Source organism: Neopsephotus bourkii, unplaced genomic scaffold (genome assembly GCF_033783945.1).
Source record: "Neopsephotus bourkii isolate Nb327-2 ecotype Australia unplaced genomic scaffold, CSIRO-AGI_Nbou_v1 NB_196, whole genome shotgun sequence".
NCBI classification, from domain to species: domain Eukaryota; kingdom Metazoa; phylum Chordata; class Aves; order Psittaciformes; family Psittacidae; genus Neopsephotus; species Neopsephotus bourkii.
Genome location: NW_026900709.1, coordinates 1,490,183 through 1,517,867, shown reverse-complemented (window position 1 = coordinate 1,517,867; position 27,685 = coordinate 1,490,183). Strand labels below are relative to the sequence as shown.

General features: G+C 38.5%; 1 protein-coding gene across 3 annotated transcripts in view; it reads right to left on the bottom strand.

Moving 5' to 3' along the window:
• MYO1B (myosin IB) overlaps window positions 1-27,685 on the bottom strand; it is a 115,430-nt gene that overhangs the window by 50,070 nt on the left and 37,675 nt on the right. For all 3 annotated transcript variants that reach the window (XM_061376529.1, XM_061376538.1, XM_061376547.1), the window contains exons 4-7: window positions 13,635-13,729; window positions 10,140-10,244; window positions 7,166-7,212; window positions 4,481-4,544 (exon numbers count right to left, since the gene is read on the bottom strand). In XM_061376529.1, coding sequence (XP_061232513.1) covers window positions 4,481-4,544; window positions 7,166-7,212; window positions 10,140-10,244; window positions 13,635-13,729 — 311 coding nt within the window. The remainder of the gene's footprint in view (window positions 1-4,480; window positions 4,545-7,165; window positions 7,213-10,139; window positions 10,245-13,634; window positions 13,730-27,685) is intronic.

Sequence of the window (27,685 nt, the reverse complement as noted above, 5' to 3'; positions counted from 1 at the left end):
AGGGAGATGTTGGAACAAGTTAAGATTAAACAAAAACCAACAAGGAGTATCTCCTTCCACAGTGTCTAATTGTAAAATTTGTGTAATATTTCCCTAAGCAAAGGATCTTACTAACAGCAATCACACAACTAAAATCAACAGCCCAAGTTGTTGATTTCTCAGTAAGCGGTTAATTACTTTTGTCTTTTAAGATGAACAAGTTGTAAAGAAGAACATGCTGTAAAGTTATCACTATCACTTCGCTAACTTTAAAAAGTTGCTGCTTTAAATAAACATCATAGGCTTCTTTCATGTTCTTGGAAAAGATGGCCAAACAGAGGCCTTTCTTAATCACTTGTTATTTGGACTTCAGGTATGCTGTGCTGGTTAAAAACAGCTTTTTCAAAAGCAGGTATTACATATACTGTACTTCACCTGCAACACTGTTGTCTTCTAGTTAATCATTAAATCAGTGAAGGGCTTAGGCAGATTAGGAAAGATCACCTAATGCTAGAAGCTAGGTATCTTTCAACAGGAAATTCCAGCTGAAATGTGAAAATTCAAGACTTAGAAATATTCTGGGAAAGATATTATAAAATCCCTACTTTTCAAGAGGTCTGAACAACTTCAAGTATGAAATATTTTGGACTGTACTATGCAAAACCATTTCAACCATAAAATTTAGTGTACACAAAACAGTCACAAAACTAACAAACCAAGTGTGCACACAAACATTGCCTTCAGTACAAAACAGATGCGGCATCTGTGGACAGAGTCATATTTTAGAGCTGTACAAGATACTGCACCTATTACTTCAAAACCAAACATGCCCATTTTTACACAAAATACGTATTATTCTATAATTACAGGAGGTAAAGAAACTACTATTCTCCTTTCTCCTGCTCTCACCCCCACTAACAGAATAGTTACAGTAAATGGAAAACTAAGAATAGTATTACTGGTTTCTGTAATGTATTTCCACAATGTTGTACCCAGGTGAAAGCAAGTTAATTACACAATTCTCCAAATGCCTTTCCTCACAAGTGTTTTGGGGAAAAAAAAACCCTCTAAGCACATAAGCACTGATAAGACTCTTCATTGCAACACCAGCAACTGTGAGCACCTCACAGGAGGACAGAAACAGCAGACACACTCATACTCAATTCAGTAAGAGAAAATGTAAACGCAATTAACCTGTTTGTCAATGCATTTTAAAGCAGCAGCACACCTTTCAGTAGGGACTGGTGTAATGGGATGTCTACAACCACAAGTGACAGTACAGTGAGAGTTCAGTGTTCAGAAATGCTCACAGGAGTAATTTGGCCTCCCAATCCCACCCCCGCAGGAAACAGGTCAGCCAATGAATAGATGGGCTTTTTGTTAGCTAGCACCAGGACTATGCCCCTCATCTTACATGGGTTCCTGCATCTCCCACGCATTAGGAAAACAAATTGGGACCTTCACATAAAACTAACGAAAAAGGAGGACTTGAACAACTTGGGCTTACAACATACCTCAGCTTACTCAGCCTTCTTCACCCTTCTGCTCTCCCCCAGCCCTTGGGTGCTGCCGACAGAGAGTCAAATAACTATAACACATACTACCTGAAATAAGTTTTCGTTTGTAGCCTAAAGGAAAAAATTCCTGACTCAAGGAATAAACTTGAAGTTCTAAAAATTATGCTCATCTCAGATTTTCCACTCTCAGTTTCTTTTCATGACTGCACATACAGCAACACATCAAATGCCTTGGAAATCAGTGCAGTAGGAAGCTCTGAGCAGCCATGTAATGTACATGTGATTGGTCTACGTGCATTTTACACTGTTCAAACATGAAGTTATCTTCAGTTTGGGAACATACCAGTTCTGACTTAATAGGTGTCGCAAACCCTTTCCATTACAATCTCTTCCATTTTATTATTACCATTCTAATTTTACTCAAAGGATTTATCCTTCCATTTATGGCACATTACAAATTTCAGATCTCTTTGCTCCCACTAAAGCAAATGGACATTTCCATTCACTGCAAACTGGACAGGACAGACACAGTATGCATTGTCATTATAATTTTACCCTCTAGCTCCATTCCATGAAAGGTTCACTTGTAGGTTAACCCCTGTCATTAAGAAGTAAACGCTCACTGAAGGGCATCAGAAGAATTGCCCAAGGGTAGGTCACAATAGCGTCAGCCCTACATGAAGGGTCATGGACAGACTGACTAGCCTTTCACAGAGCTTCACAGCATTTCAGAGTAGGACAGGCCAGATAATTTCAAACAAGACCTTTCAGCCTAATGGGTCTCTGCTTATCTTTACCAGACTGATAAAATTTATGTCTTACCTACATTACCTTTCCTGCCACCAAAATAAATTAGATGTCCACGGTGTCTGCCTCCAGTCACTCATGATATGAAATACAGCTTGGTGACATAGGCTGTGACCCAAAAAGCCTACTAACTTCTTTGATATTTGGAAATCAAGCTCATCACATACAACTATTAAAGTTTAATCAAAATCTTATGATATCTTCACATCATATTAACACAATACCGACAGCTGGTCAGAAATCAAAGAATACTTATGACCAGTATAATCATACTTCCTTTTTAAGGATAGAAAACTTCAGCACTACTTCCTACTTGATGAATTAAGAAGACAAATCCTAAAACCAGAGTAAATTATAAGTGGTATAAAATAATGTTAAGCCGCAGTATCTCCAGAATGGTTATACCTCACAACAGGAACATTTCTATCACAAATCAGTGCTGCAGGTGTGTGGAAAAGATCTGACTCAGGACAATAAACTTGCTTTAAAACTATACAGAATTCAAACTCCTTTTTTAAAAAGAGAGGGATGGACTGTCAAATTTTATGCACATTACATGAAGTTCAACAAGTAACATCTTTACCACAATTTTTAAATTTAATCTTTAAATTTTTAAATTTCATCTTCTTGCTATTAGATATGTATTAATGTGAGAAGACAAGGAGGATGCCCAAAATAGGCAGCTTTTAGGAAAACCTAAAAATGTGTCTGCCCTTGATTACATTTGTCATCACATCATTATAATTACATGTAATGTTGTAATTACAACATGCAAAGATTTATAAGGCAGATAAACTACAGAGTAGCTACTTGGACTGCCTTTTGATATGACACAATATTTTAATTAGATGAATCAGCAGGGTACTTACAAACTGCTGAATGTCCACTACAAAAGAGGAGTTTTTTTCCTATGTATCTCTTCTGAACACAAAATAAAAAGGAACAAACACACAGCTAGCCTGCTACAACCTTTTTGTCCACATTTAATTATGAATGAATACACTGAGTATGTTTGGCCTCTGGTTTCACTACCAAATGTCAAAGTTAATAGATAGCCATAAACACTTCAATAGTGACTGCCTTGAGTTTCCAGATTTACTCTGTCACAAAAAATCATGCTCTTTCAGTTCCAAAAGGTGACCTGGTCCAGAAAAGATGTTTACCTTTTGAAAAAAAAAAAACCTCAAACTCTATATTTACGCAGAAAATGTTTCACAATGTTTTAAAATGTTGGTATTGCACATGGAGCACTCAGCTCACCTTGGATGATTCTCATTATTTCACAACCAGTAAAATGCCAATGGAGTCAGAAAGTCAGCCTTAGAAAGAGCGATGAATTTGGCCAAGTGCAAAGAGAGGTCAATGTTAGGTCAGTGACACCTAGTATAGTCACTCACTGCCCTCATCCATCCCTTCTTAAAAAAAGAGAAAAGCAAACAAACATAGCTTTATATAGCACAGAAGAACAATTTATTTTAAAAGCTGCATTTTAACTCTCAAAAGGAAAGAAAGATACAGCATACTGGGCTGGCATTCAGCTCACAACAGAAAGCTGGTTAAAATTCCTGAATCGCTATAGATTTTATAGCAGCATCCTCATGTCAAGTAACAACTCCAAGGCCACCTCTGCCTAAAACTAAACTCAACAGCCATTTGTCCTCTCTCATGATAAGCCTTTTCCTACTCTGTGAGGTATGTTAAAACTAGTACAGAATGCTTTGATTCCAAATAAACATACTGAACATTTGCTGACCTCCAGCATACTTTGTATCACTTTAAACATTACGAAACAGCCTATCTCAGACTCCATCTACCATAAATACATTACACATCAAATAAAGTCACAAAACTGACCCGAGGGATTCAAGCACGAAGAGTCTCAGATACCATTATCCATCTGCTATCTGCTTCAGAGACAGCATATGAACCCACACACATTACCAAGTACCTTTTACACAACACAGTAAGTTCGTTATTCATGCTTTCAAGTCTGTCTTCACTCACTAGAAGGCACCCTATTCAGCACCAAAACAATAAAATTAAAAAGCAGAATTTAACATGTAATGGAGAGATTTGATTAGACAAATGCAGCCCATCTTTTCAATAATTTAACCATCTTTCTTTTTGAACAAAAAGCTTTAAGCTGTTAATATGCTGATGCCAAGTGTAATACTCACAGTTGCTTATCACTCCTCCAAGCGGGTCACCCTTGAAATCAAACTCAATATCCATGTATTTTCCCTGTGAAAGCAACATAATTTAAGACTGCAAGTTCTGATTAAGAAAAACTGCTCAAGGCATTTTTAGAGTAGTTAGCTGGTCGTTTTTACAGTTTAAAAGAGAAATCTGGCACCTCCTGCACACTGTCAAATTCTGAAGAACAGAAAATGATTCAAAGCTTCTAAGACAATTGCATTATCACAGCCAGAGGTTTACATGAGAATAGCTTTAATCAGGTTTGTAACACAACCCAGTAATTTGCTCAGTTTCTAAGGTTCTATGAAGAAAATGTTATGTAAATGTTCTCTAGAAAGCCAACAATACCAATGTGGCCATGTAGGTATTATCATGCTTATTAACAGGAAATGCAGGAGGAAATGATCTTCCACAGAGACTTCTCAGTGTAAAATGTTTTCTGAGTGTGAATCAAGGCCACTGAAGGACAGCAGCACAGTTTGGCATGAAGGACTGGCTGGCAACAACTACTGTTAGTTAATCGTGGGGTGTCTGTCCCGAAGCGTGTGCCTGCCTTGTAAAAGTGATGGATTTTTCCCCACTGAACTCTTTCCCTTGTAACTCAGGAGACCAGAGGCAACAATTAGCAGACTGTCACCAGAAAAGCTATTTCATTTCTAGCTGTACTGGCACAGTGCATTTTCCTGACTCCTGTCTGACTTTTCCACATCACAGAAGATCGCTCTTGTCTTTGCATCATGTTAATGTATATGACAAGAATTTAGTGTAGTAACAGCTACATTTAACAGTGACAAAATGGACAGACCCATACTGTGTAGAAAAGGCAAAAGCAGTGCAGATTACATTGGCACAGAAGTTTAGAAAGATAAAAACTGCTGGTAGTAATTCAACCAAATTCCACAAACCATGCACAGAAATGATCTCACCACTCTCTGGTGCTTACTTAACAGAGGACAAAACCAACCTATTGAAAAGAGAAGCCTTGTGTTTATACTTGCTTATTCACTGCATTTAGGAAGAGCTTTCTATTTTTTCTTTCTCTTTTAATTACAGAACACAAAAACAAGCACTTTACACTGACTCCCTCAATGATACTTTCTAATTTACTGGGTATTTTGTCAAGATTGGCTTGACTACTTAAACTCTGTTCTTCTCCTTGCTGGCAGCTGAGGCATGCTACACAGGACAGTACTTGTACTTTCTTGTTTGAAGTTAATTCTGAGCTGATTCAAATTTCTGAGATAAGAATTAAATCAGATAATTATATTTTAATTTCCCAAGGACTGGGCCAGCTGGATGTTTCCAAAAGTATTTTTAGCTTTGTGTTTATAAGCAAGGACTTGAAAGGCAGAGTAGTAGTGGGTTGCAACTTTGTCCTGGAAAGACTTCTGTTTGCGAACGGCACCTCTTCTCCCCTTCGCTGTCTCCTCCTCTTTTCCATAGTATACCATCTCTCACAGCTCATTATTTCTAACCCTTTCTATCACAAAAAATTTCCTACAGTGCCTCAAATTTTGTCCCTGACCTTGCAATGAAGACCCTTTGCTCTGTTCACAAGAAGGGGCAATGACAGCTGCAGAAAGAGCATTCACAATATCATCAACCCTTGAGAATCAGAGACATCTTCCATGTGGAAAAAAGACACTTTCCTGTGTCACAATATTGCAGCTTTTATTCATTTGGTTTTACTCACAACGCAGCATGTTCACAGCGTATTAATTTGTCTTCTGTTGCCTACTTTACACAGCTCACAATATTACTCTTCTGCACATAAGTGAGCAAATTACAAAGTTGCCTTCAGTCTTTTGATTTTAGCAGGAGAAACTATGATGAGTACTCCCACATCTGAATCTCCCAACTTTAGTTTGCACTTTTGGCCAATTGCCAACTCCTATAATTCCACATTCAGTTTCATGCTAAAAAAAAAGCCTGAATTCAACCAGTTCATTATAAAGAATATAAGCAAAAAAAGTAACATTAGAAATGTTTATATTGAAACTAAAGTTGTGAGCACAGTTTGAAACATCAGAGAGAAAATGAGAACCTGAAGTAGCAATTTTAACAAAAAAATGTATAGGTATTGATGCAAAAGGAGATCACACAAAGATCAATTTGCTAAGCAGATCAGTTGCTAGGGACATGGTCACCGACATTAAAGCCACCAGTGCCAGAAAACTAAAGACTCCAGCTGTGCTGTAATTATGTTTTCATCCAGTCACAGACTGTCACATCCTAATTTATTTAGTTTTTCTTTCCTTTTTTTTTTTGCCTCAGCATTGATTCTCAGCAGAACTTTGTGCCCATATGAGACACCAACAAGATTTCTAATAGAAATCTAATAGATGTCTATTAGAATTCTATTAGAATTAGAATTATAGATTTCTAATAGAAATTCTAATCAGACTGCTAAAAATGCACTACTAACACACTGTGGAAGGAGAACACGTTTGAATGTACCAAATGAAATATTGACTGCTGCTGAAGGTGTCTGCCTTCTCCAAACACCACAACCCGCAGACAACTGTAAGAAACTTCTCTCTCCAAATTCTTCATTCCCTCCTTACAGGTGCTTTGATGTCTGATACAAGGCAAAAGAGAAAGTGCCAACAAAGTAACATGCTCCCCCCTAAAAGAAATTCAAGTTCAGCCCTGAAGAAAATACTTACAAATCTAGAGGAGTTGTCATTCCTCACAGTTTTGGCATTTCCAAAAGCTGGAGAAAAACAAATAACAACAAAATCTATCAGTACAAAATATTTAAATGCAAAAGATATCTATGACTGTTTATAGATTAAAGGAATCAAAGTTCTGGGTATCAGTCACCAGGGACACATTGACAGACATGATCACAGATGAGAAAACACCTAGGGAAGTCAAGAAAGTTTTGTCCCAGCATTTCCTTTGTTTAAAGAAGCGAAGGAAAGCGAAGGAAAGCGAAGGAAAGCGAAGGAAAGCGAAGGAAAGCGAAGGAAAGCGAAGGAAAGGAAAACATACAAGTGTAAACAGTTCCAAGATAAAGCTGCACCTGGGTTGAGCACATATCCTTGGGGTTTGGATCAAATTTAAAACGCTGTTACCCAAATAACTTTAAATATAAGAAATACTTCTTTATCTTCAATTTAGAGGAAGAAATGAATCTTAGTTTCCAACTGAAGATGGCAAAAGATTGAGGCCAGAACTGAGGAAATTACAGAATGATACTTGAAAATTGTTTGCATGGGACAGTTCAATCGTTTGAAATGGATTTATTTGTGTTATTTCAACACATTTATCCTAGCTTAAGCTGAACATTAACCAGCTGAAGTAATCTGATTTACAATGAAAGTTTAACGCAGTCTCTTCAGCTTGACCTAAACTGTTTCTGAATAGTTCAGTTTCAATTACTTTAGCATGAGTTTTCTGACAATGAAAAGTCTCAGAAGAAGGGATTCCCAGGCCCCCCTGCATTCAGGTAGGGGCAGCCATCAGCTTTGAACATAGGCAGGACAAGAACTCAGACTGGAAGGCACTTCAAGCTCTAAACATCACACATTCTCAAAGCATGTTGAGTCAAACAGGAGTGTCCCCTACATTATTAAGTATAGTGCTCCTATTCCAACAAGAGACTTTATTTATTCCAGTATTTATTTATAAAGCATATATATTTTCAAAGATCAAGTCAAGTCAATGTTTTTGGACAGAAATAAATACATGCTTTTAGGATTCAACTTGCATGAGTAGACTTATTCTTGATCAAAGAACTGAAGCCAAAAGGAAAAGTTTTTTGCTCCTGAAGGCTCAGGATAAGTGAAATAATTGTTTTAAAAATCTTTATGCCCTGCAATAAATCATATTTTCAACAACCAAATCTCTGAGCTGCATTTTCTTAAACACAGTGTTGAACAGTAGAGTCATTTATAACTGCACAGAACCAAGCACAAACATTCCATTATAAAGCATGAGACACATTGCTCAGTTTTCCCTTAAGTTCATTGTTTTCAGAAGTTAATTTACAGTAGCAACTATAGTTAAAAAATAAAAATCCCCAAAGATAAATTATGCATATGTAACATTTCTGTCATTTTCTTGCACGGCAGCTCAACTGAAACAGATGTACATAACCAAAGAAAAATAAATCTAACCACAAATGCTTTATTTCTGTCTAAAGCATATATAAGCAGCCAGGCTTGCTCAGAAGCCTCGTGGAATAGTCCAGTGTCCTACCTCCCAACAAGTTAAAGAGTCAGCTACCACAGCAGCAAGTGAACAAATAATACCTTAAAATGATAAGGCAGTCTTCTGTAAGCTTTGCCTATTCCTCTTGCATGAAAACAAATATTCACAAACCAACAAGAAGCTGGCAGTCCCTAGGGAACAATCTAGCTTTGGAAAAAAAAAACACTCCATACTTCCCATACTATTTCTGTCTACAACTTAAATCTGCCTTCCCAAACAGTGATAAAAGTAACATCGCTTTTCCCTGTGAATTCAAAAAAATGGAAGATTGCAATCCCCCCATTCAGCTTATGTGGAACGTATCTCACCATCGAAGAAAGGCTCATCCAGCGTTTTTATTATTCTTACATTTTAACATTTCATCCTTACAAGTCTTTGCTTACAATGTTTATTTTGTCAGTGACTACATGTCAACGGTCAGTGACCACATTTTACCCACCCAGTTCACCACTGCTCTCAGCCTACTTTTGCGTTCCTTTCCCTTACTTTTATTTCCCTCCCCCTGTTCTCACTTGTGGAATGCTTATTCCCTATAAACTTTGAACCATGGTACAGGTAGCTAGGCAATAAATACAATACTGAGACTCAACAGCCTTACAAACACTGCATATCATAGGGCCATAATGCAGAATTATTGTACAGTGGTCATGAGAATTTGCCTCAGGACTACAACAGCTCAGAAAGCTGTGCGAGGACTGAGCCAGGAATCAAGACCTAAATAAGTCAATGCTAACCAAGGCACTTCTGAAAGCAATTATTAGACAATGGGACAAAACTGCAATCTTTGAGGGAGATATATCCTATCTCAAGGAAAAATTAAAATTCTGTTTCTGGCAGCCTATGTCTTTAAATTAAAATGATTAACCAAGAAGAAAAAAGTCTTTCACGGGAGAGCAGGAAAGGAAGACAGGCCAACAAAGTCACCAGACCCAGGGAACAATATGTCTCAGGAAACAACAGGCATGCTTATGGATTGGCTCATTTTTTTCTAAGGTCCATTTCTTCACCCTTTTTTTCCTAAAGAAAAATAATGCTTTACAGAGCTTGCTTATTTACTAGAGACTATAATAATAATATAATTTGGGAGAAAATGAATCAGAGGGACTGAAGTTTTTTGACACAGCCAAGCATCATCAAGGCAGGGTTAAGAAAGGGTATGCCCTTGGAGAGCTGCAGAAGGAGTCTGGGAAATATGACCTAACTTCCTAAGCTCTCTCATCATCAGGGAATCGGTTTTCTTCTCAAGAAAACCTTTCCATAACTGAACAAAATCTTGTAGTTGTGTTTACAGAAAGCATTTCCTATGGTTTTTGGACACCAAATAACAACAAAGCAAGAACCAACACAGTTTTCCAAAGCAGCTCAGCAGGAATGCTGATACACGCAGAGGCAATACACTCATACATGGCTCCATAAGAGTCTTACCTTCAAGAACTGGATTTGACTGCAAAAGTTGTTCTTTTACTTGATTAACCTCTGCCCCTTTTCCACACACAGCAGCTACATATGACATCACAAGTTTGCTCGCCTCTGTGGGGGAGAGAGCAAAATAAAATAGTTGTAATAACTGGTGAATAGGCCATAAAATGATTTGCAGACTTGATTGCCATCACATTTTCACCATGCCAGACAGGAACTGTAAGCACATTTCATCTCTGTTTTCTTCTACATTATTGTCTCATCTGGAAATGAGAAAGGTACACATCCTGCCATGAGACACATGCCATTACATCAGTAGCCCTATTGTAAATACCTAGAGCCTTCTCAAGCTAAAGAAGCCACCAGTGGATATGGCACATTACCTACTGCTTTTTTACTTAGCTTCTGTGGGAGGCAGTTAGTAAGGAAAGAACATTATCACTAGCTGACATGCTGGAAATCAGAGAATCATAGAAAGGTTTGGCTTGGAAGGGACCTTAAAGATTATCCAGTTCCAACTTGGTTGGTGGCAGGGACACCTTCTACTAGACCAGGTTGCTCCAAGCCCCATCCAACCTGGCCTTGAACACTGCCAGGGATGGGGCAGCCACAGCTTCTCTGGGCACCCTCTGTCAGGGCCTCATCATTTTCATAGGGAAGAATTTCTTCCTAGTACCTAATCTAAATCTACCCTCTTTCAGTTTAAAGTTATTCCCTTTGTCCTTTGTCCTGTCCCTACACACCATTGTAAAAAGTCCCTCTTCAGATTTCTTGTAGCCCCTTTAGGCACTGGAAGCTGCTCTAAGGACTCCATAGAGCCTTTTCTTCTCCAGGCTGAGCAACTCCAGCTCTTTTAGTCTGTCTTCACAGGAGAGGTGTTTTAATCTAGCCTGAAGAAAATAGGCCTGAGCAGTTTCTAGCCACAAAGTTTAATGAGTTTATATCAGCAGATAAACAATAACACAAGTGTAAACACACAACACTACACAATATAACTCTAAAAGCACACTACAAGTAATCGAGTAACATCACATAACATTATTCAGTCTGTTTCAAAGTAGAGAAAGTGAAGCATTCATTTAAACAATGAAACTGATTTGAAGGTATACCCTTTTACACAGTCTAGAACAATTTCTGGACTCTCAAAGCTGGGTTCCTATGGGTATTAATCACCCATACACAGCCAGAAACAAATATTAAATAATACATCCAACCCATACGTTTTTGCTCATCATGAGAGAGAGCAGCTGAGAATGGATTCTGTTTATAAACAGTCTGTAACGTTTAGTATGATGCAAGAGAGTGAAATTTGAGGCAATATCAAATGATATACAATGTAATTACCAACAGCTGGAATCCCAACCAACTCAAGGCAGTGGTCATAAAAAACACCCATTACTTGTTCTTCAGAGATCTGTTACAAATTCAAGGGTTTTATTTCAGGAAAGAACTGACAAACAAGAAGTTACGCCTTGGATTTTGAGTCTTTCCTTTTTAATGAAATTTGTTTGCCAGTATTAAATTACTTTCCCACGTTGTAGAGGAAACTGAGCAAGACTGCAACACAGGGAGCAAGCAGGGAACAAGAACTACAGAGGTGCCCATAAGGCCTCGCATCTCCTATAATTGTGCCTCAAATCCAGCTCTCCCTTTTAAGAATCCATTTCCCTCAGAAATGGATTTGGAAGTACCAAATTATTTGAAGTATTTCCTAAAACAAACAACACCTTTAAGGAGAGTTATTCAGCCACTGAGAGAAGCACACACTGAAGCAGCAAATAAGCTATTACAAAATAACATGGATTAGGACAACACATAGTGACTTCAAACGTCACTGAGAGAAAATAATGCCCTGTCCTTCATTAGGAACTCTGTTTGGTGCAGTAAAGACACCAGGAAGGGAATCATCACCTTAACACAGAAAAACATGTAAAGACACCACTCATTCAGGTAATGCACCATGTTTTCTTGCACAACATTACTATCAATTAACATATAAACATGTCTCAAAACAAGAACAAAATTGGAAATAAATAATAAAAAACCCCACAATTCTTCCAGCCCAAATATACCAAATATTCTGGCTTCCAAAATCTAAACCAGAGTTAAATAGGATCTGTACTAAGAAGTTTGTTTCCTCAGCTCCAGGAACTTCTTTCCTGCCCCTTTAACTCCTTTTTTTATTTCAATGAAAACCTGACTTTTCAGTTAATAGCCCCATTTCAGCAACAGTAATTACATCAAATGTCAGAGACAGAATAGCACACATTCTGAGTTGATGATTGACTTAATTTCAAACCAGGTACTATTCTGTAGTTACCTTTCTAAAGAAGGAATAATTCATATTATGCCCCATATGACTATGAAAATTTCAGAAGAGTAATCTAAATCTACCAGAATGTTCTCTACAAGTAGAGAAGTTCAGAAACTCACAGCAATACCAGCACTGAACTCCTTTCTAAAGTCTGTACTCCTAAACAGAATCTCTAGCAACCGTATTATAGGAACTTGATTATTTTAACATACACTTTTACTGAAAACGCATGTGTTTTCATGTTATTGAACTGAAAAGAAAAGGATTATATTACAAGGATTCTATTTCAAGCCTTCTCAACTGGATGTCACTAATCAGACAAAGACAAAGCTTATGCTTTACATTTTCACAAAAGGCTTGGAAAGCAACTTCTTGTTATGCACTTTAAGTCTTCCTCAGTACAAGCATAAAAAGCTTCACGTTTCTCAGATTCATAGGAAAAACCTCTTAAATTACATGGAACAGATGTATGCGTTCACACCCGCTGTCTCTTTTGCAAGTCACCTCAGCTTTAAACCGTTATTTCAGAAAATAACTGGCTTCTTTCTTTTTTAAGGCCTACCTAAAATGTTCTGCAGTTATGCAATCCTTACTTGATTTCTGCCATTGCATTTTAAAAATTAGCAGTCATTTTCAAGGCAATCCCAGCTTTGCCTGAGAAACACAGTGTTCTGGTATCTAAACCAATCTCAGAATTGCAGCTGAGCACAGCATGCTAAAGACTGATGAAATTTCCAAAGTAATCAGCTACTATTATTTATTTTCCTTGGATAAATAGCATAATCCAGTTTAAATGCCTGTATTTATTCAAAGACATGAAAAAGTATCAAAGGATTGTATTCCAGTTTAGAAGGCCATGAGCATTCAGTTTTCTCCATGGGGAGAGCCTGAAAGTTTTCTGGCCTTGCAATACTCTTATCACAAAACCAGCATTACTTTTGTATGACTGCATGCGGATGAGGACACTGTACTAACATGCTATAGGATGGCATCATGGTGACTATGTGAAAAACACTAGTTTATCTTAAGTTCACATCTACACCAACAAGCCTGACAGCATTCATCTCCTGCAATTACTAGACACAGAAAGATACAGGTATCTCTCAAGTCTTGCAGACTCTAGCATCATTTTGCAAGATTCTGAACAACTCTCAGTTTTTCTTAGAAAGATCAAAACTGCTTCTTACCTGTTTTCCCAGCTCCACTCTCTCCTGTAATAAGGATGCACTGGTCTTTGTCCTGGTCCCTTAAAGATCTGTATGCTTCATCTGACAGAGCAAAGCTGCAAAGAAAGAGTCAATTGAGAATTAGATAAATACCAGCAATAACTACAATCTGTCCTTCACATCCGGGGGGGGAACTAAACAAATCTAAAATCAACACAAACAAAAAAACAAGTGCCAATATTCTCTAAGTGGTGAAACATTCACTTTTCAGAATATAAAGATCCACAGAAGCAAAATGGATACCTATTCTTAGTGGATTATTTAGACTTTCTCCAGGAACAAGGAAGCATAATCTAAAGTTTTTCTAAAGATAGCAAACTCAAAATAAATTCACATAATTTCAGGGACATTTTGAACAAAATGCCATATTCTTCATCGAACAAAACATCAATCCATCAAAAGGATGTGTTCTGGCTATAGACATTTACAAAGAAGGAAGCAGGAGAATCTGAAAACTAAAAATACCGTAAAATGTAATTTCTATTCTAGAAAGTATGAAGACATCTCAGAACCTTATAAAATATTGAGCATTTTAAGCATCCAAGAGTTGCTGGACTTTTGCATAAATGTGCAGAAGTGTTTCCCAGTAACTGTATTCTTAACTCAGAGAGGGTGATACCATGTAGTGAAATTAAAGAATATAGTAGGAATCAACAGCTTTTCAGTGCCAAAAATATCTTTTCATGGAGCTCTGAACATCATGACCCTGCAACTATTGGGCCACAGTTTGAATCCAGATGTGCTTTGTTGCTATGGATCACCATATATTTTGGAGAAATGCAGATGTGTTACTTATATTTAGTTTTCTTTAGTAGCAATTTTGAGACACAGAATGGGTAATACTGATTTTGTTTCAACTGCATTCCATATTCAGTTAATGGAATAAAGAGCTCTGGAAACTGAGTATTAGAACCCCTTGGAGAAACTTAAACAGTATATGAAAGAGCAAATAAAATCTCAAGGAAAAAGACACACTTGCATTATACAATTTAAAGAAAAAATCTGGTAGCCAAACACAGCATATTTTGCATGAAATAAACATCCATTCCACAGACCAAGAGCTCTGTTAGATTACTGCACCTGGTAAAATATTTAGTGTTTGTATGTACTTAAAAGCGGATATTGTTTATTCCTTGGAATAAACAAACCATGTATGAAAACCAGAAATAAACTCAGGTCAACATGAAACGCATAATTATTGCAGGTTCAATGCAACATTTTAGAAACTCAATCTTCATTCTCTGATAGTTCAGGAGCTTTGCATTCAGCTGCAGCAATAAGACAGGGGGCAATGGGTTCAAACGTAAACAGGGGAAGTTTAGATTGGATATAAGGAGGAAATTCTTTACTGTTAGGGTGGTGAGGCACTGGAATAGGTTGCCCAAGGAAGCTGTGAATGCTCCATCCCTGGCAGTGTTCAAGACCAGGCTGGATGGAGTATTGGGTGAGATGGTTTAGTGTGAGGTGTCCCTGCCCATGGAAGGGGGCTGGAACTAGATGATCTTAAGGTCCTTTCCAACCCTATTTTATGATAGCTTCAAATAGATCAAGTATTTATTTTTAATAATGTAACCATATAGTGCTTTCACAGGCAACCACAGCCCCTTTAAAGATAAGCAGGGTATCTGTCATGAAACTAGTTGGGGGGTACCATGAATAACACAATGCAAGCAGTGAGAGCCCTATAGAGCCTTTTCTAGTATACTATAGTTAGTTGATACTATTGTTATTACTGTCCCTTAGCTCAGGCAGTTCTTCCTGGCTTTGCTCCTCAAAAATGTTTACGGAGGGCATGTCATATTGTCCACAGTTTATCACCATGTGCATATGCAACAGTGTTTACACTTCCTCATCCGTCATCAGTATTAGATTCATTGCATATTTGCTTATTTGGGTTTTTTATTTTTATGGTTGCACCACGTTATCAGCTCAGCAACCCTGCAAGAGACCAGCAAACCAAGCAAGTAGCACTCTGAAAAGGTTGGAAAACAAGTAAATGAAATACCTTTGAAATACCTTATAGCTCCTTTACTGCTAATCTCACCCTTTCCTCCCTCTCTAGCTCTCGCCAATGATGCTTCTGTCATTCATTGCTCCTTCTTTGTGTCCCTCTCCTGCAGCCTGTCTAGTTGCATGACCAGCCCAGAGGTCCATCTATCTCACTGCTTTTCTCACTCACATTGTCTAAGGCATTAAATTACTATTCTCTCTGCACAGATGGGTGGGCCATCCATTCAACAACCAGGATCATTAACTTCTTTTGATACATATATCATTGGGCCTGAAATAAGACCCAAACTTAATACTGCTATGGTGACTGAAGCATTGGAACTCAGTAGCTCAACTGGAGGTGAAAACGTGTTTATGAGAAAGTAACAGGCTGTAATGTTTTTAGCATTACAACAAAGTCAATTTGTGATGCAGCCAATATGTTGGAGAACTAGCAAAAAAATAATGTTCTACTCCTGCTGAGAGACCATGACACAATTTCTGGCATCCACATTACTGTCCAGAATCCAAACTACAGTAGCAGTAACAATTTACCAGACTCTCTTAAAGGACATATTTGGGAAATTAGTTAATATTTGTTGAACACTGCCGCAGGTAGATTTGTAAATTCAAGAGTACAATGTGTGGCACTCAGAAAAGCTTGTTCCAGCACACATTATGTTTCTTTTTGAAAGCAAAACAAAAAAAAAAAAAAAAAAGGGAGTAGGATGAAGAGGAAAGAAAGTAATCACAGCGCATTCATGAGCCACGTGAGACAACCTTAATACTAATGCCACGGTTTCCATGGGTTGACTGAGGGAACTTCTTTCAGCAAGAAGGTGAGATGCTGAGATGCTTTTTAAACTTACAGACTGGATGGCTCATTCTGTGCCTGCTGTCCTTCAAACAATCTCAGCCATCAACTAGTATTTCACTGTTGGAACAACTTTCTTGGCAGCAGTCTCACACCAGAAAACAAAGTCAGCATCAAGCACAGAGAAAGTATTCTCTCTGTTGATACAATGAGTTATGAGTTAATCAGCTTAGTAACCATCCATCTTTTCTAATACACTGAATTTTAGTTTCCCAACAGCCCCTGACAAAATACATTTTATTGCTTGATGTATTTATTAACTGCACTGCACAAAATCATGTTTTTTCTTCTTCCACAGAGAAACTGAGAGTACAATACTGCAACAGGACGGAGGAGAGAGTGGGATTTTATCCAGTTCTGGTTTTATCCAATCTAATCAAGAGGCCCTTGGCAAACATCAGCTTTTCCTCCAATCTAAATGATCCAGAAAAGCCTAATATTTCACAAGTGTATCAACTATTACCTGTCACAAAGAAAGTAATTGCAAAGGAAGTTTTGTGTAAGCACTTATCAGAAGTTCCCTAATAGAAGTGTTCTAAAATCTACCTCTGACGTTTCAACCACCACTCCAACAATCCCATTGGAAGAGACATAAGCAAGCTTGGTTTTAAATAACTAGGATTTCTTTGTTTTTCTGGCATTGCATAAACAGCATTAGACACACTCATGTCAAAGTCTGAACAAAGATCTTTATCTCAAAGTAAAAGACAGATCTCTTCATTTGTTCTGTTGACTTTCACGGCATACCATTACACCCCACAGTCCTTCCTAGCTATTATCACCTTCTATCTTTGCAATTAGAAAAAAAGCAACAAACTGAAGAAACACCCAAACTTTGAGTCTTCTGGTTCAAACTCTGTTTGATCCAGAAATGTATTTTCATGCTATTCCCTATTTGTTACAAACTTATAAAGTAATTTCATTTAAGGTCATTTCAGTTTAACACATTTTAATGACCCACAGACCACAAAGAATCCTGTTCTTTTCCTTTTAGCAACATTAAGGGAAATGGCTTTGTAAAGTAAACATCTGCAACCATAGGTTTAAGCCACATACCACTCTTTGAGCCACCTCACTGTTACAGAACCTAAGTAAAAGTTGAGAATAGTTTCTAGTTTAAAAAGCAGTTATAAACCATGTGTTTTGAATTATCTGGTGAGTGTGTCAGCAGTGTCGTTTACCATACCTTATAATAAGCTCTCCTTTGATTTTTAGGTTTCCATGAATGAAGATGACATTCTCCTACCACAACACACAGAAATATTTACTGGAGTTCTCTTTTAGCTAGGGCTTAAGTATAGAAGCAATCTGAAATTGAAGCACTACCCACACCTAGCTCAGGAAGAAGGCTCTGCTCTTTTTTATAGCACTGCTTTTTCAGCCACATAGCTCCAGATGGCCAAATCTGTCACAAAGTCTTAAACTAAAAAAAGTCTAACAAAGCAAAACACCAAATAGGCCTCTCAATTTTCAGCAGCACAACAGCATCTCTGTGCTCTAACAAAACACCAGGGTCAGGAAGAGATGGGTCCCACCCATTCACCCCAAAACAAGCACCAACTGCTAGTGCTTCAGATGAATGCTCAAGATTGCACCTAGAAATACACAAAGGGCAAAAAACCTTGCTCTTATTGTTATAAATCCAGCTCACAGGAGCAGCTCTTCTAACATCTTTTACTTTTCAAATAGAATCACAAGGATAAGAATTTGCCAGCTATTGGTACTTCTTTCCACTATCATTTTCACTCTTCCTCTCACTTCCTTTAGCATTCTCAATTAACAGTAATTAGTTAACACTCTTCTAAACTCTCTCTGATTGCTTTCTCTTACCCACTGAGTCAATTCCCCCGTACCATTTTCATTGGCTGGTGCTTTGATTGCGGAAGTCTCAATCCCCATTTTAAAACACTTATTGCTTAGTCTTGGCTTGCCACCGCCAACTTGTTTGACACTTCCAAAAGCAATTAAGAAAAGCTCTCTTCTTGACAGTTCCAGTTCCCCAGGAAGCAGAGCCCTGGTACCACTTTATTTCTGCTCAACTGTGTCTGAAAACAATGGCAGGATACTAGAAGTCAGTGGTTATCAAAGACTATATACCATGCTAGACTAAAAAAAAAAACAGCTGTAAAACATAAACTATACATACATTTTCAATGTACATTTTACATAAAATGTAATTCATATTAATTCTTTAAAGTTTAATTAAAAGCATCATTTACGTTCTCTTCCTAGATGCATAGAAGTGCCCAGTAACAGACTAACAAATTATTTCCTCCTCTCACAACATGCAGTGGGAAAACATCAGTATCAGAGTTTGTTTAGTTACAAAAACTCCTAATAACCTGAGCTAGGAACAATAGAAGCACATTTTATAAAGTGCTTTGAGGCTTTACATTGTAAAACATCACTATTTGCTGTATGTGTTCCTCCACACCCACTGAAGCTCAGTGGAAAATTCACCATTCAGGAAAAACAACCGTAAGAGATTATTTATAGTATTAGCTCATAGTGCAGAATCATTTAATCTAATTACCCTGAGGACAAAAAGTGTACTCCCATTTTCCATAATTACAAACTGTCTCATGTTCAGCACTTTGACACACTTGAAAAGAAAAGGTTGATTAGCCTGCCATTGGAGTGAATAAAGTAACAGCTAAATTGATGGAGCATCAGCTAGGATAGACCTTCACAGGCAAGCAGCTGCTCTTTGAAAAATGCCAATCAGGAAGAAAATAAAACAAGTTTAAACACCAGGATAAAGACGTGTGTTAAGACAGATGGAAAGCCTTTCCTTCTATTCATACTCTCTGATTTTATTCTCTTGGTGAGCAAAGAAATCTGTTTTATCAACAATAGTATGTGGCCAATGCACACAGCAGAAAGGTACCTCCTGCATACACTTCCCCACTTTGTTATTCACATTAGCAACTGTGACGTTAGTAGATGCAGAATAAAGCCCAAAGCTGTGCTAATCAGAGCATTTGATTTGTAAGAAGCAGACTCAATTTATAGAAGGCAAAGGAGAGAGGGGAAGGGAAGGTGAAAAGGACAAAGTCACTCTTGATTTTCACAAGTAAACCACTTTGAAATGCAGGCTAATATTAAGTCAGAGAGATTTATTTTCTGTTCCAGTAGCCTAGGAATACCCTCCAATTCTTATATACACATGGCAGGTTTAGCAGGAGAATTGATTCTAGCCAATATTCTGAGGTCTGGACAAGAAGAAAATATTCTTTCTGAAAATCTTGTCTTTCTCAGGATGAAGCATATTTCAGACATTGACAATGGGCTTCACCTCAAAAACATCCCTACAGAGAGGTCCAGACAATGCTCTTCTCCGAATACCATGTTTGCAAAACCTCACAGCTCACCATAGCCTGCTCTGTCCCCGATCCTTTTCCCTGTATCAGGATACCACACATTTCCCCTCCAGACAAGGGGGAATCAGCTTTGTTCACCTCCTTTTTCCTGACAAACCAAAAAGATGCAGTTTTTTGAAAGCCAGCAGTGGTCTTCCCCCAGCACTATGCACAAAAGCCAAAAACACTGCCTCCGATTTTCTGCCTATTTTAACAACACCTAACGCATTTCTTTAGAGCTGCACATCAGTATGAGGGAAAACAAGAAGGGCCTTTTGCCAGGAGCCTATGACCCAACTGTGGCATTACCTTCCTCCAACCAGTGCAAAACAGGATCTATGAAGCTATCTGTTACAGACAACAAAATAATTTCTCCCTCTACATTTTAGCAAATGCTATCAACCCCAGTGAGCGTGTCCACATCACATTCAACAGTCCAGTCCTGTAAGAAGGCAGTGAAATGCATCCAGCAGACTGTCAGGAGAGTGACCTGGGCAGGGGTCCAAGGTTGGGTCCTCCAAAGTAATCTACTATGGTGGCAGAGCAAGGAGACAAATACTTTGGTTCTGCACATAACCAAGCCAACCGGCCTGCCTCCTGTCCTGGTAACACGTTAACCATGGAAAGCCCACTAGGGCATACCAAATTGAACTAATACGGCCCCGTGCCAGCTGTACACACCATAAACAGCTGCAAACAAACAACTTCATTTGCCTGAAGGAGGGAATTTAAATATTTAACTCTTGCTCAGAACAGGTTCCTGTTGTCAGCTGAAGTGAACATTTACATAAACCGAGGTGGCAGAGGAGGGGTAGCAAGTATCTTCATGTCATGAGATTTCCAAAAGAGCAGCGTGGCTTGGATTCACCCTTGAATACTCCCATTCCTTGAAATTACATCAGCCAGCTGGATGCCATGTAACCATTACCTCCTCGCCCATACAAATAAATAAATAAAACCCATGGGTTTAACATGAGCAAGTAACTCCCATTTCAAGGCACACAGCATTAACCACATGAGTTTGGAACCAAAACAACCTCTCACCCCACATATCAGGCTGTGTTACCCAAGGCACCAACCAGATCCTACGCAATCACACAGGAGGACACAGCTGGGCCTCTTACAGACCTAAAGCAAATCAGTCTGTTACATGCACTGCAATAATTGTAAGTTGCTTGGGAGAGAAAAGGCATTTCTGTTTATGAAAACAATCATTTTACTGGCCTGTGATAGCCTCGAAGAGAAGTACAGGAAGTGTTTTCTACTGCTTTATTGAAAACCATATTTAATTAGATATGGTTTATTTCCTAAGATAATCAGCACTTGCACACTTGGTTTAATGACTGCCTAAACCAGCCAACTCCTTACATTCAGTGGTTTTATTGCAAAAGTATATGATGAGCCTTTTTGGTAGCCATTTCTTAATTTGGAACACCAGACTTTTCCATGAACTGACAGCCTGACAGCCCGACAGCCCCCTCCCAGGGAAGCAGTTTGATGGCACACCAGAAATATCACTGGTGAGTGGTTTGGTCTTCCCTATGCGCCTCCTCAAGCTTTCCAGTTCCTGAGGTTCAGCATATGAAAAATTAGGATTTATTCCACTAAAAGCATATTCCCCAGTTCAAATGGAGTAGCAAGGGGTCAGACAGCTGAACGGGAAACGAAGGGAAGAGAGGTGCAAACTGATTTGCCGTGCTTGGCTTCTACCAGAGTTTAACTAGAGGGTACAAAATGCTTTAAACTCCCAGTTCGGCATTTCATCTGCGTACTAGCAGATTTGAATTGCACCTCTGAGCTCCTTCATATATATGGAAATGAAGGGTTGGCTGGACAGGGAGTTAAAGGGGGAACAGGGGAAAACAGTCATTCCCCTTCTGTGCTGAAATAACCAGACTCTCAACACTGTACAGAAAATTGAATTTGTTTCTGTACCCAATACAGAATTATGTCTGAAAAACAGGGAAGTTTATTGGTCAAACACATGTGCTCAGTTCATGTCAGCTTTGGCCAAAGTTTACATAAAAGAAATCTTTTCCTGTGGAACAAGACATGCTTTGAGTATGCTCCTGCACTGTGTGAATAGTATGCTAAAACTCCCCAATAAAAGTGTAATTCAGCTGGACTTAAATGATGAAGGGTAATACATATTCCACCAAAATAAAACACTCAGAAGCAATTACTCCTCATCTTTAAAACACAGACGGTGGCTAAACACAGGTCCTTATAATTATCCATAGCTATTTCAGAAAAAAAAACACAACAGGCACAAAGTAGAGGTTAAGTGAAATATGTAGAAGACTCTATAACCCTGTTAAAGGAACAATGATCATTATAGCTTGGCTCTTCCTGCACAGATGGGAATATACCATTAGTTGCTTTTTTTTCCTTTCTTTTTAAATTTATTTTTTAAATAGGAAGTATCTTTGGGCCTTATAGTTTGAGCTTGTTCAAACCAGTGGCAGAGCACAGATGCTCCATGTAAAAATGCCAGCCTTTGATCAATTTGCAATTGATCTTGCAAATGAAACCACAATAGATCTATACTGGTTGTGAGGTTTTCCTGAAGCAGAGGAGTGGGGAGTGCTGCTCTTCAGATTTCATGGAAAAAAACGTTTAGCAAACAGGCAGTATGCCATGCTGCTTAGCAAAAAGAAACACCTGCTTTTATTTGCAGCCCTAAGAAGCATCACCCTCGAGTCAGAAGGTAGAAATGAGTTATTTCTGCCTGATGCAGTGGGAGCAGAGATACAGCAAGTCAGGTTTTGGCTTTCACAATCAGCATGTATTGCTACCATGTGCTCATGCAGGTACTTCTCTCTCTGCAAAAAACTTAACTGCAGAAGTAGAAATACTCTCAGACGAGCTTGCTCTACTCTGCTAACTGGGGAATGAAAAACAAATTTATTCCTTTATTCTAAAGTAATTAAACATGTTGTAGTACTCAGGGGAAGAAAACCAGTGAAGTGTCCAGCTTAACATACTCACTTTACAGAAAGGGACATGCTTTCAAAGGTGTCATCTCACAGGACAACAGCATACTGTAGCATGACTAAACTCCAGAATGCTGCACATACCCAAGGGCTACAGCACATCACATAAAAGATATATTTTGGAATGACTTCACAGTTCTGCCTGGTGAGATGGGCAAAGAAATGGCAGCCATGCATTAGTGTCATAGACTGCAATGGAAGGCAACATTTTGCCATCAGAAAAAATGCGAAGCGCTCCACCAAAGTCACATTACAGTTTGGAAGAAACAGGAGTATTACCACATCCTTACAGCTTTTGTGAGCTAAAGTAAGTTGCTAATCATTAGATTTGAAACCTAGGCTCTGTAACTCAAAAGCCAGCATGCAGCTGCCCACAATTTTAGCAGAAACAGTGACAATAAAAGTAATGCAGTTATCTGGAAAACATCTGATGAGCAATGTCAACACTATGAAATTACATAGATATGTTGCTGCTTCACTCAGAGGAGTGGAGTAACTCTTAAGTCCTCTTCTTAACAAAACTACTTGGTTTGTTAAGTTGGACAAGGCTGCTTCTTTTCCACCTCCCAGCTCTCTTTTCCAAATAAAGCACCTCTCATGAACCCCTGCACACAGCAGGCACTAAAGCTTATCTGAGCTTCTGAGAGCTTGTTAGCTCAGGTACAGCATCAAGCTGAAATATCTATTCAGTCTATAAAAAGGCATTTGCTTAAGTTTGTGCATAAGATTTGTGTGCGTATATATATATCTATATATGCTCAAAATTATCCACGAATGGCTAAAGCAAGAAATTAAAAGCCTTCTTCAGACTGCTCAAACTCTAATTTTCAGTTTATCCCCCATGGACTGTTTCCAGGGATGATGTATTTCATCTGTGTCCTTGGTCGGTTTGCTGGTACTCGAGGAAGATGACAACTGCACACAGCTTTTTTTGTCTTGTGGATATATCCTCACTAAGAATCACCTTGAAGTAACTATGATCAGTTGCGGTTGGAACTCTACAAGGTTTAGCAACTAAAAATCATTTCTGTAGTGTATAAAAAGGAAGCTGTATACAAGAAAAATGCAAATTTGGACGAATTTACTGAAATGACCACAATTAAACTGTCTTTGTACTTCAGACCTTTGTTTGTAAAGCCCAGTTCCAGCTCTCTTATCTATTCAAAACATAAGTAAAAGATTATTTAGTGTGCTAGACAGTAAATATTAAGACTGTGTATTTCCTGATTCACGACATGAAAAGGTTTATCTTTAATAACCCGAACTGCATTAAACTATGATGTACCCAGAGTTGAAGAAATCAGAGCCTTTTGCATGAAGTTGCCAATAAGAAGAGATTGAATGGAAAAATGTTCTGCAGCTAAAGGTGGCATAAGAGCTGGAATTTTACTGAAGTTTCTTTAAGCCTTGTTTATGCTACATCTAAAATCATGACAAAGGTTCCTACCGTAGCAGATGGGCATTTCCTGGTGTGTTATAAACTGCTAAGGGGAAAAAAAAAAAAAGAAAAGGAGAAAAGACAACCATTAAACACAATGAGGCACTTTCAATGAAAGGATGACAGATGTTCTTAATTGCAATTTGAAATCCCAGATCTTAAGGGAGTACCATGCTGCCCATTCAGGAAAGGCATAATGAAAATATAAAATTGGATTTCTCTCATTTCTGACAGGGCTTCTACCTGCTCTCATTTTTCCAGTCTGCACTTAAGAAGTAAAACACAGTAGTGCCTCCTTTATAAGTACTTCTCATTCTTTCCAGCATGCAAAAAATCCCAAAATTCTAATGAAAAGAAAAATGAAGCTGTTGGATCCTTTTTAAAAAATCAGGTTACATTTAAAGCTGCACAAAGCGCTCAAAAATGCTTTTATTTCCATGTCCTACCATAACATCAGTCAATTTTTTAATCAGAACTCCATTTCGTTAGGCAACACAAAAAAAGGCTAGTCTTAGTTCTAGCCCAGATGTACAAATGTAGAGCTGGAAGGAGAACTATTTGAAACGTTAAGAAGAGACAAAGAACAGTTATGTTCTTTGTCTGCCCAATATGGAGAACTGCACTATAAAACTGAAAAATTACTGCAGGTTCTTTTAAGTGCCCACTTAATTCAGTCATCCCTAGTGGATTCCCAAGCCTTTTGTGTCAGGTGAAAATGCCAATTAATTTTTAAAGAATCTCAGCATTTTATGTCCTAAAAATACCAATGGCATAATGTGAACACAGGCCAGAACACTCCAGTTCCAGGAAAATGAGAGAAACGGGATCTGGCAAAGAAGTCACCATTAGTTTAGACTACTGGCGCATTAACACACATCTCCAGCTATCCAACATACGCTAAGGCTTTTTATTCTTTCTTTTTTTTTTTCTAATTGTCTTTGCTCTACCAATCTAGCCAAATCCTGAACTTTTTTACGCTTACAAATAAACACAGACTACACCAAATACACTCACAGGCAAAAAAATAAATAAAAAAAAAAAAGAAAGAAGAGACATCATCACAGATAACTAAAAACATTTGACTCTCGATACCCAACATGACTGAAGTCAAATGTGAAAGTATGCTGTGTATACAGAGGTATGAGTAAATATTTGAAAACAGTTCTGAAAACAAAGTCATTTTGTGGAGGCTCTAAGCCAGCAATTAATTCATGAAGGATGCCCCAACATTATTTTCTTTCATACACCGTGACGACAATTATAAAGTTACAGAAGCACCTGGAACAGATATGGAGTTATGTGGTTCCCTTACAAACTTGCCATGTTTTAAAGGTACCCGATTCTTGCATTTTTGCAAGCTTCTTCAAGAAGCCCACTGGACACGTGAGTGCTGGCCAGGACCACACAAAGCTCCCCAAATGAGAAACTGATGGAGGAGCCACTGGAGCCAGGTGGGTCCTGCCCAGAGGGGGCGGGCTTTGGCAGCAGGGCTGCTAGTACTGCCAACTGGTATGGCTATGAGACCAACACTGTTTGTGAGCCAGGGGAACTGGCGCTTTTGAGCAACCTTGTCATGGCAGTGTATGCTGCTCCGGCTTCTGAGGGACCAAAAGATGCTGGAGCGTGAGACCAGAGGCAGAGTCCTTTCTGCCTCCTGGGGTATTTGGGAGGACAGCCTTGGCAGTGTTCAAGGCCAGGCTGGATGGAGCCTGGGCAATATAGTCTCATGTGAAGCATCCCTGCCCATGGCAAGAGTGTTGGAACTAGATGATCCTTTTCATCCCTAACTATTCTATGATTCTATGACAGTTTTGTCTTGATGCTTTTTCTATTCCGTGTATATACACTCCTTAGCTTAGGGAGTGTTCAAATGCCTCAACAACATAAAAATCCATCTAGACTCCACAGCACCAGACTGTCTGATGTCTGGGCAAGCCTGGGTGCAGGCAGCTCTGGCAGCTCCACCTTACCCATGCTAAAGCTCTGCAGCTACACACAGCATCATATGTTTTCACATTGGAAATCCTGTGTCCTGGACACTTACAGAAGAATAGCAGCATCAGTGCCATACAAAAAGAATTTGAAGGGCCTTTTCATCTCTTAATTTAGGCAGCACTACTTAGAGGACCAGCAGAAAGGCTCATTCCAGTGAACTTCGGAACCCCGTCTAAATGTCACTCCAGACCATTTAAAAGCTAAAATAAAGCACAACATTCATCTATACATTGCTTTTCCAGGCTGCTCGTATTTCTTGGGTGTTGGCTGCATTTTTTGAGCCTTTTTACAACTGCACATCCTGCTATAAATCAGTTTCTGCATTATTATCCATTCTTACAAAATTTTGTGCAATCTAATACCAGCAGCAACCAACCAACTACTGCTCTTGTCAATAAAACTACACTCACCTCTGAAGCACTGGGGTGAGAGAGATGGCTGCCTCCATCCAAACCAACTAAAACAGCCCTGCTCAGATTTCAGGAAAAAGCTAAATTCATTGTTGTATGTGAGAGAAACCTTGCTTTACACCATCAGCCTTCCAGTTCACCCACCACTTCCAAAATGTTCTTCAGAGAATCAAATGGCCATTCCAATATGGACACATCACAACTGCTTTTCTCAAAACTGTTTTCTCAGAAGGACTTCTGAAATCTCCTACAAGTATAAAGTTCAGGAACCTGTGTATCCCATGGGTGGTGTGCCAGCAGCCTGCAATAGAAGAGGCTTTTCTCAGGCATTAAGTGCTTCTGACTCTTGAAGGAAGTGTGATGTTTCACCCCCTTTTCATCTATACACTTGAGGGATTTACATTTATGGATACACCATATCCAGTACTGCCGCTCTATAGAGATTAAGCAAGTAAGAAGTTTGACCCCTTCCAAAATAAGACTCCAATATTCTCTGTAGGGTTTTTTTTACTCCTTTTTTCAACTTGTTCCTAGCATGGGTTTAACAATTAGGTCCTGGCAGTCCTCCCTAATTGCTATTTATGATTTCTGTCAGCCATGGATGTTCCCTCCCTGCCCAGTGGTTAATTCTGCCGACTAACCATTAAAGTGATCATTTTCCCTTGGCTATAAATCTCTGATAGAGGCACCCTGCTAAGCCACATGAGCAAGTTCAAAGACTGAGCCTCTGAAGGAGTCAAGGACTATTAGAAATAATAATTGCTAATAATTGCTGTGAGGTGAACAAAGCCATGGTGGGGGTTTAAAAATAAAAAATAAATAATAATAACAACAACAATAAATAAATAATACAAATTAACCCCTCCAAAAAAGCCCAAAACAAAATTCAATGAAGATAAAAAAAGGACAAGCTGGAAAGGAAATGTTAAAAAAAAATACTAGAACAAAAAAGGA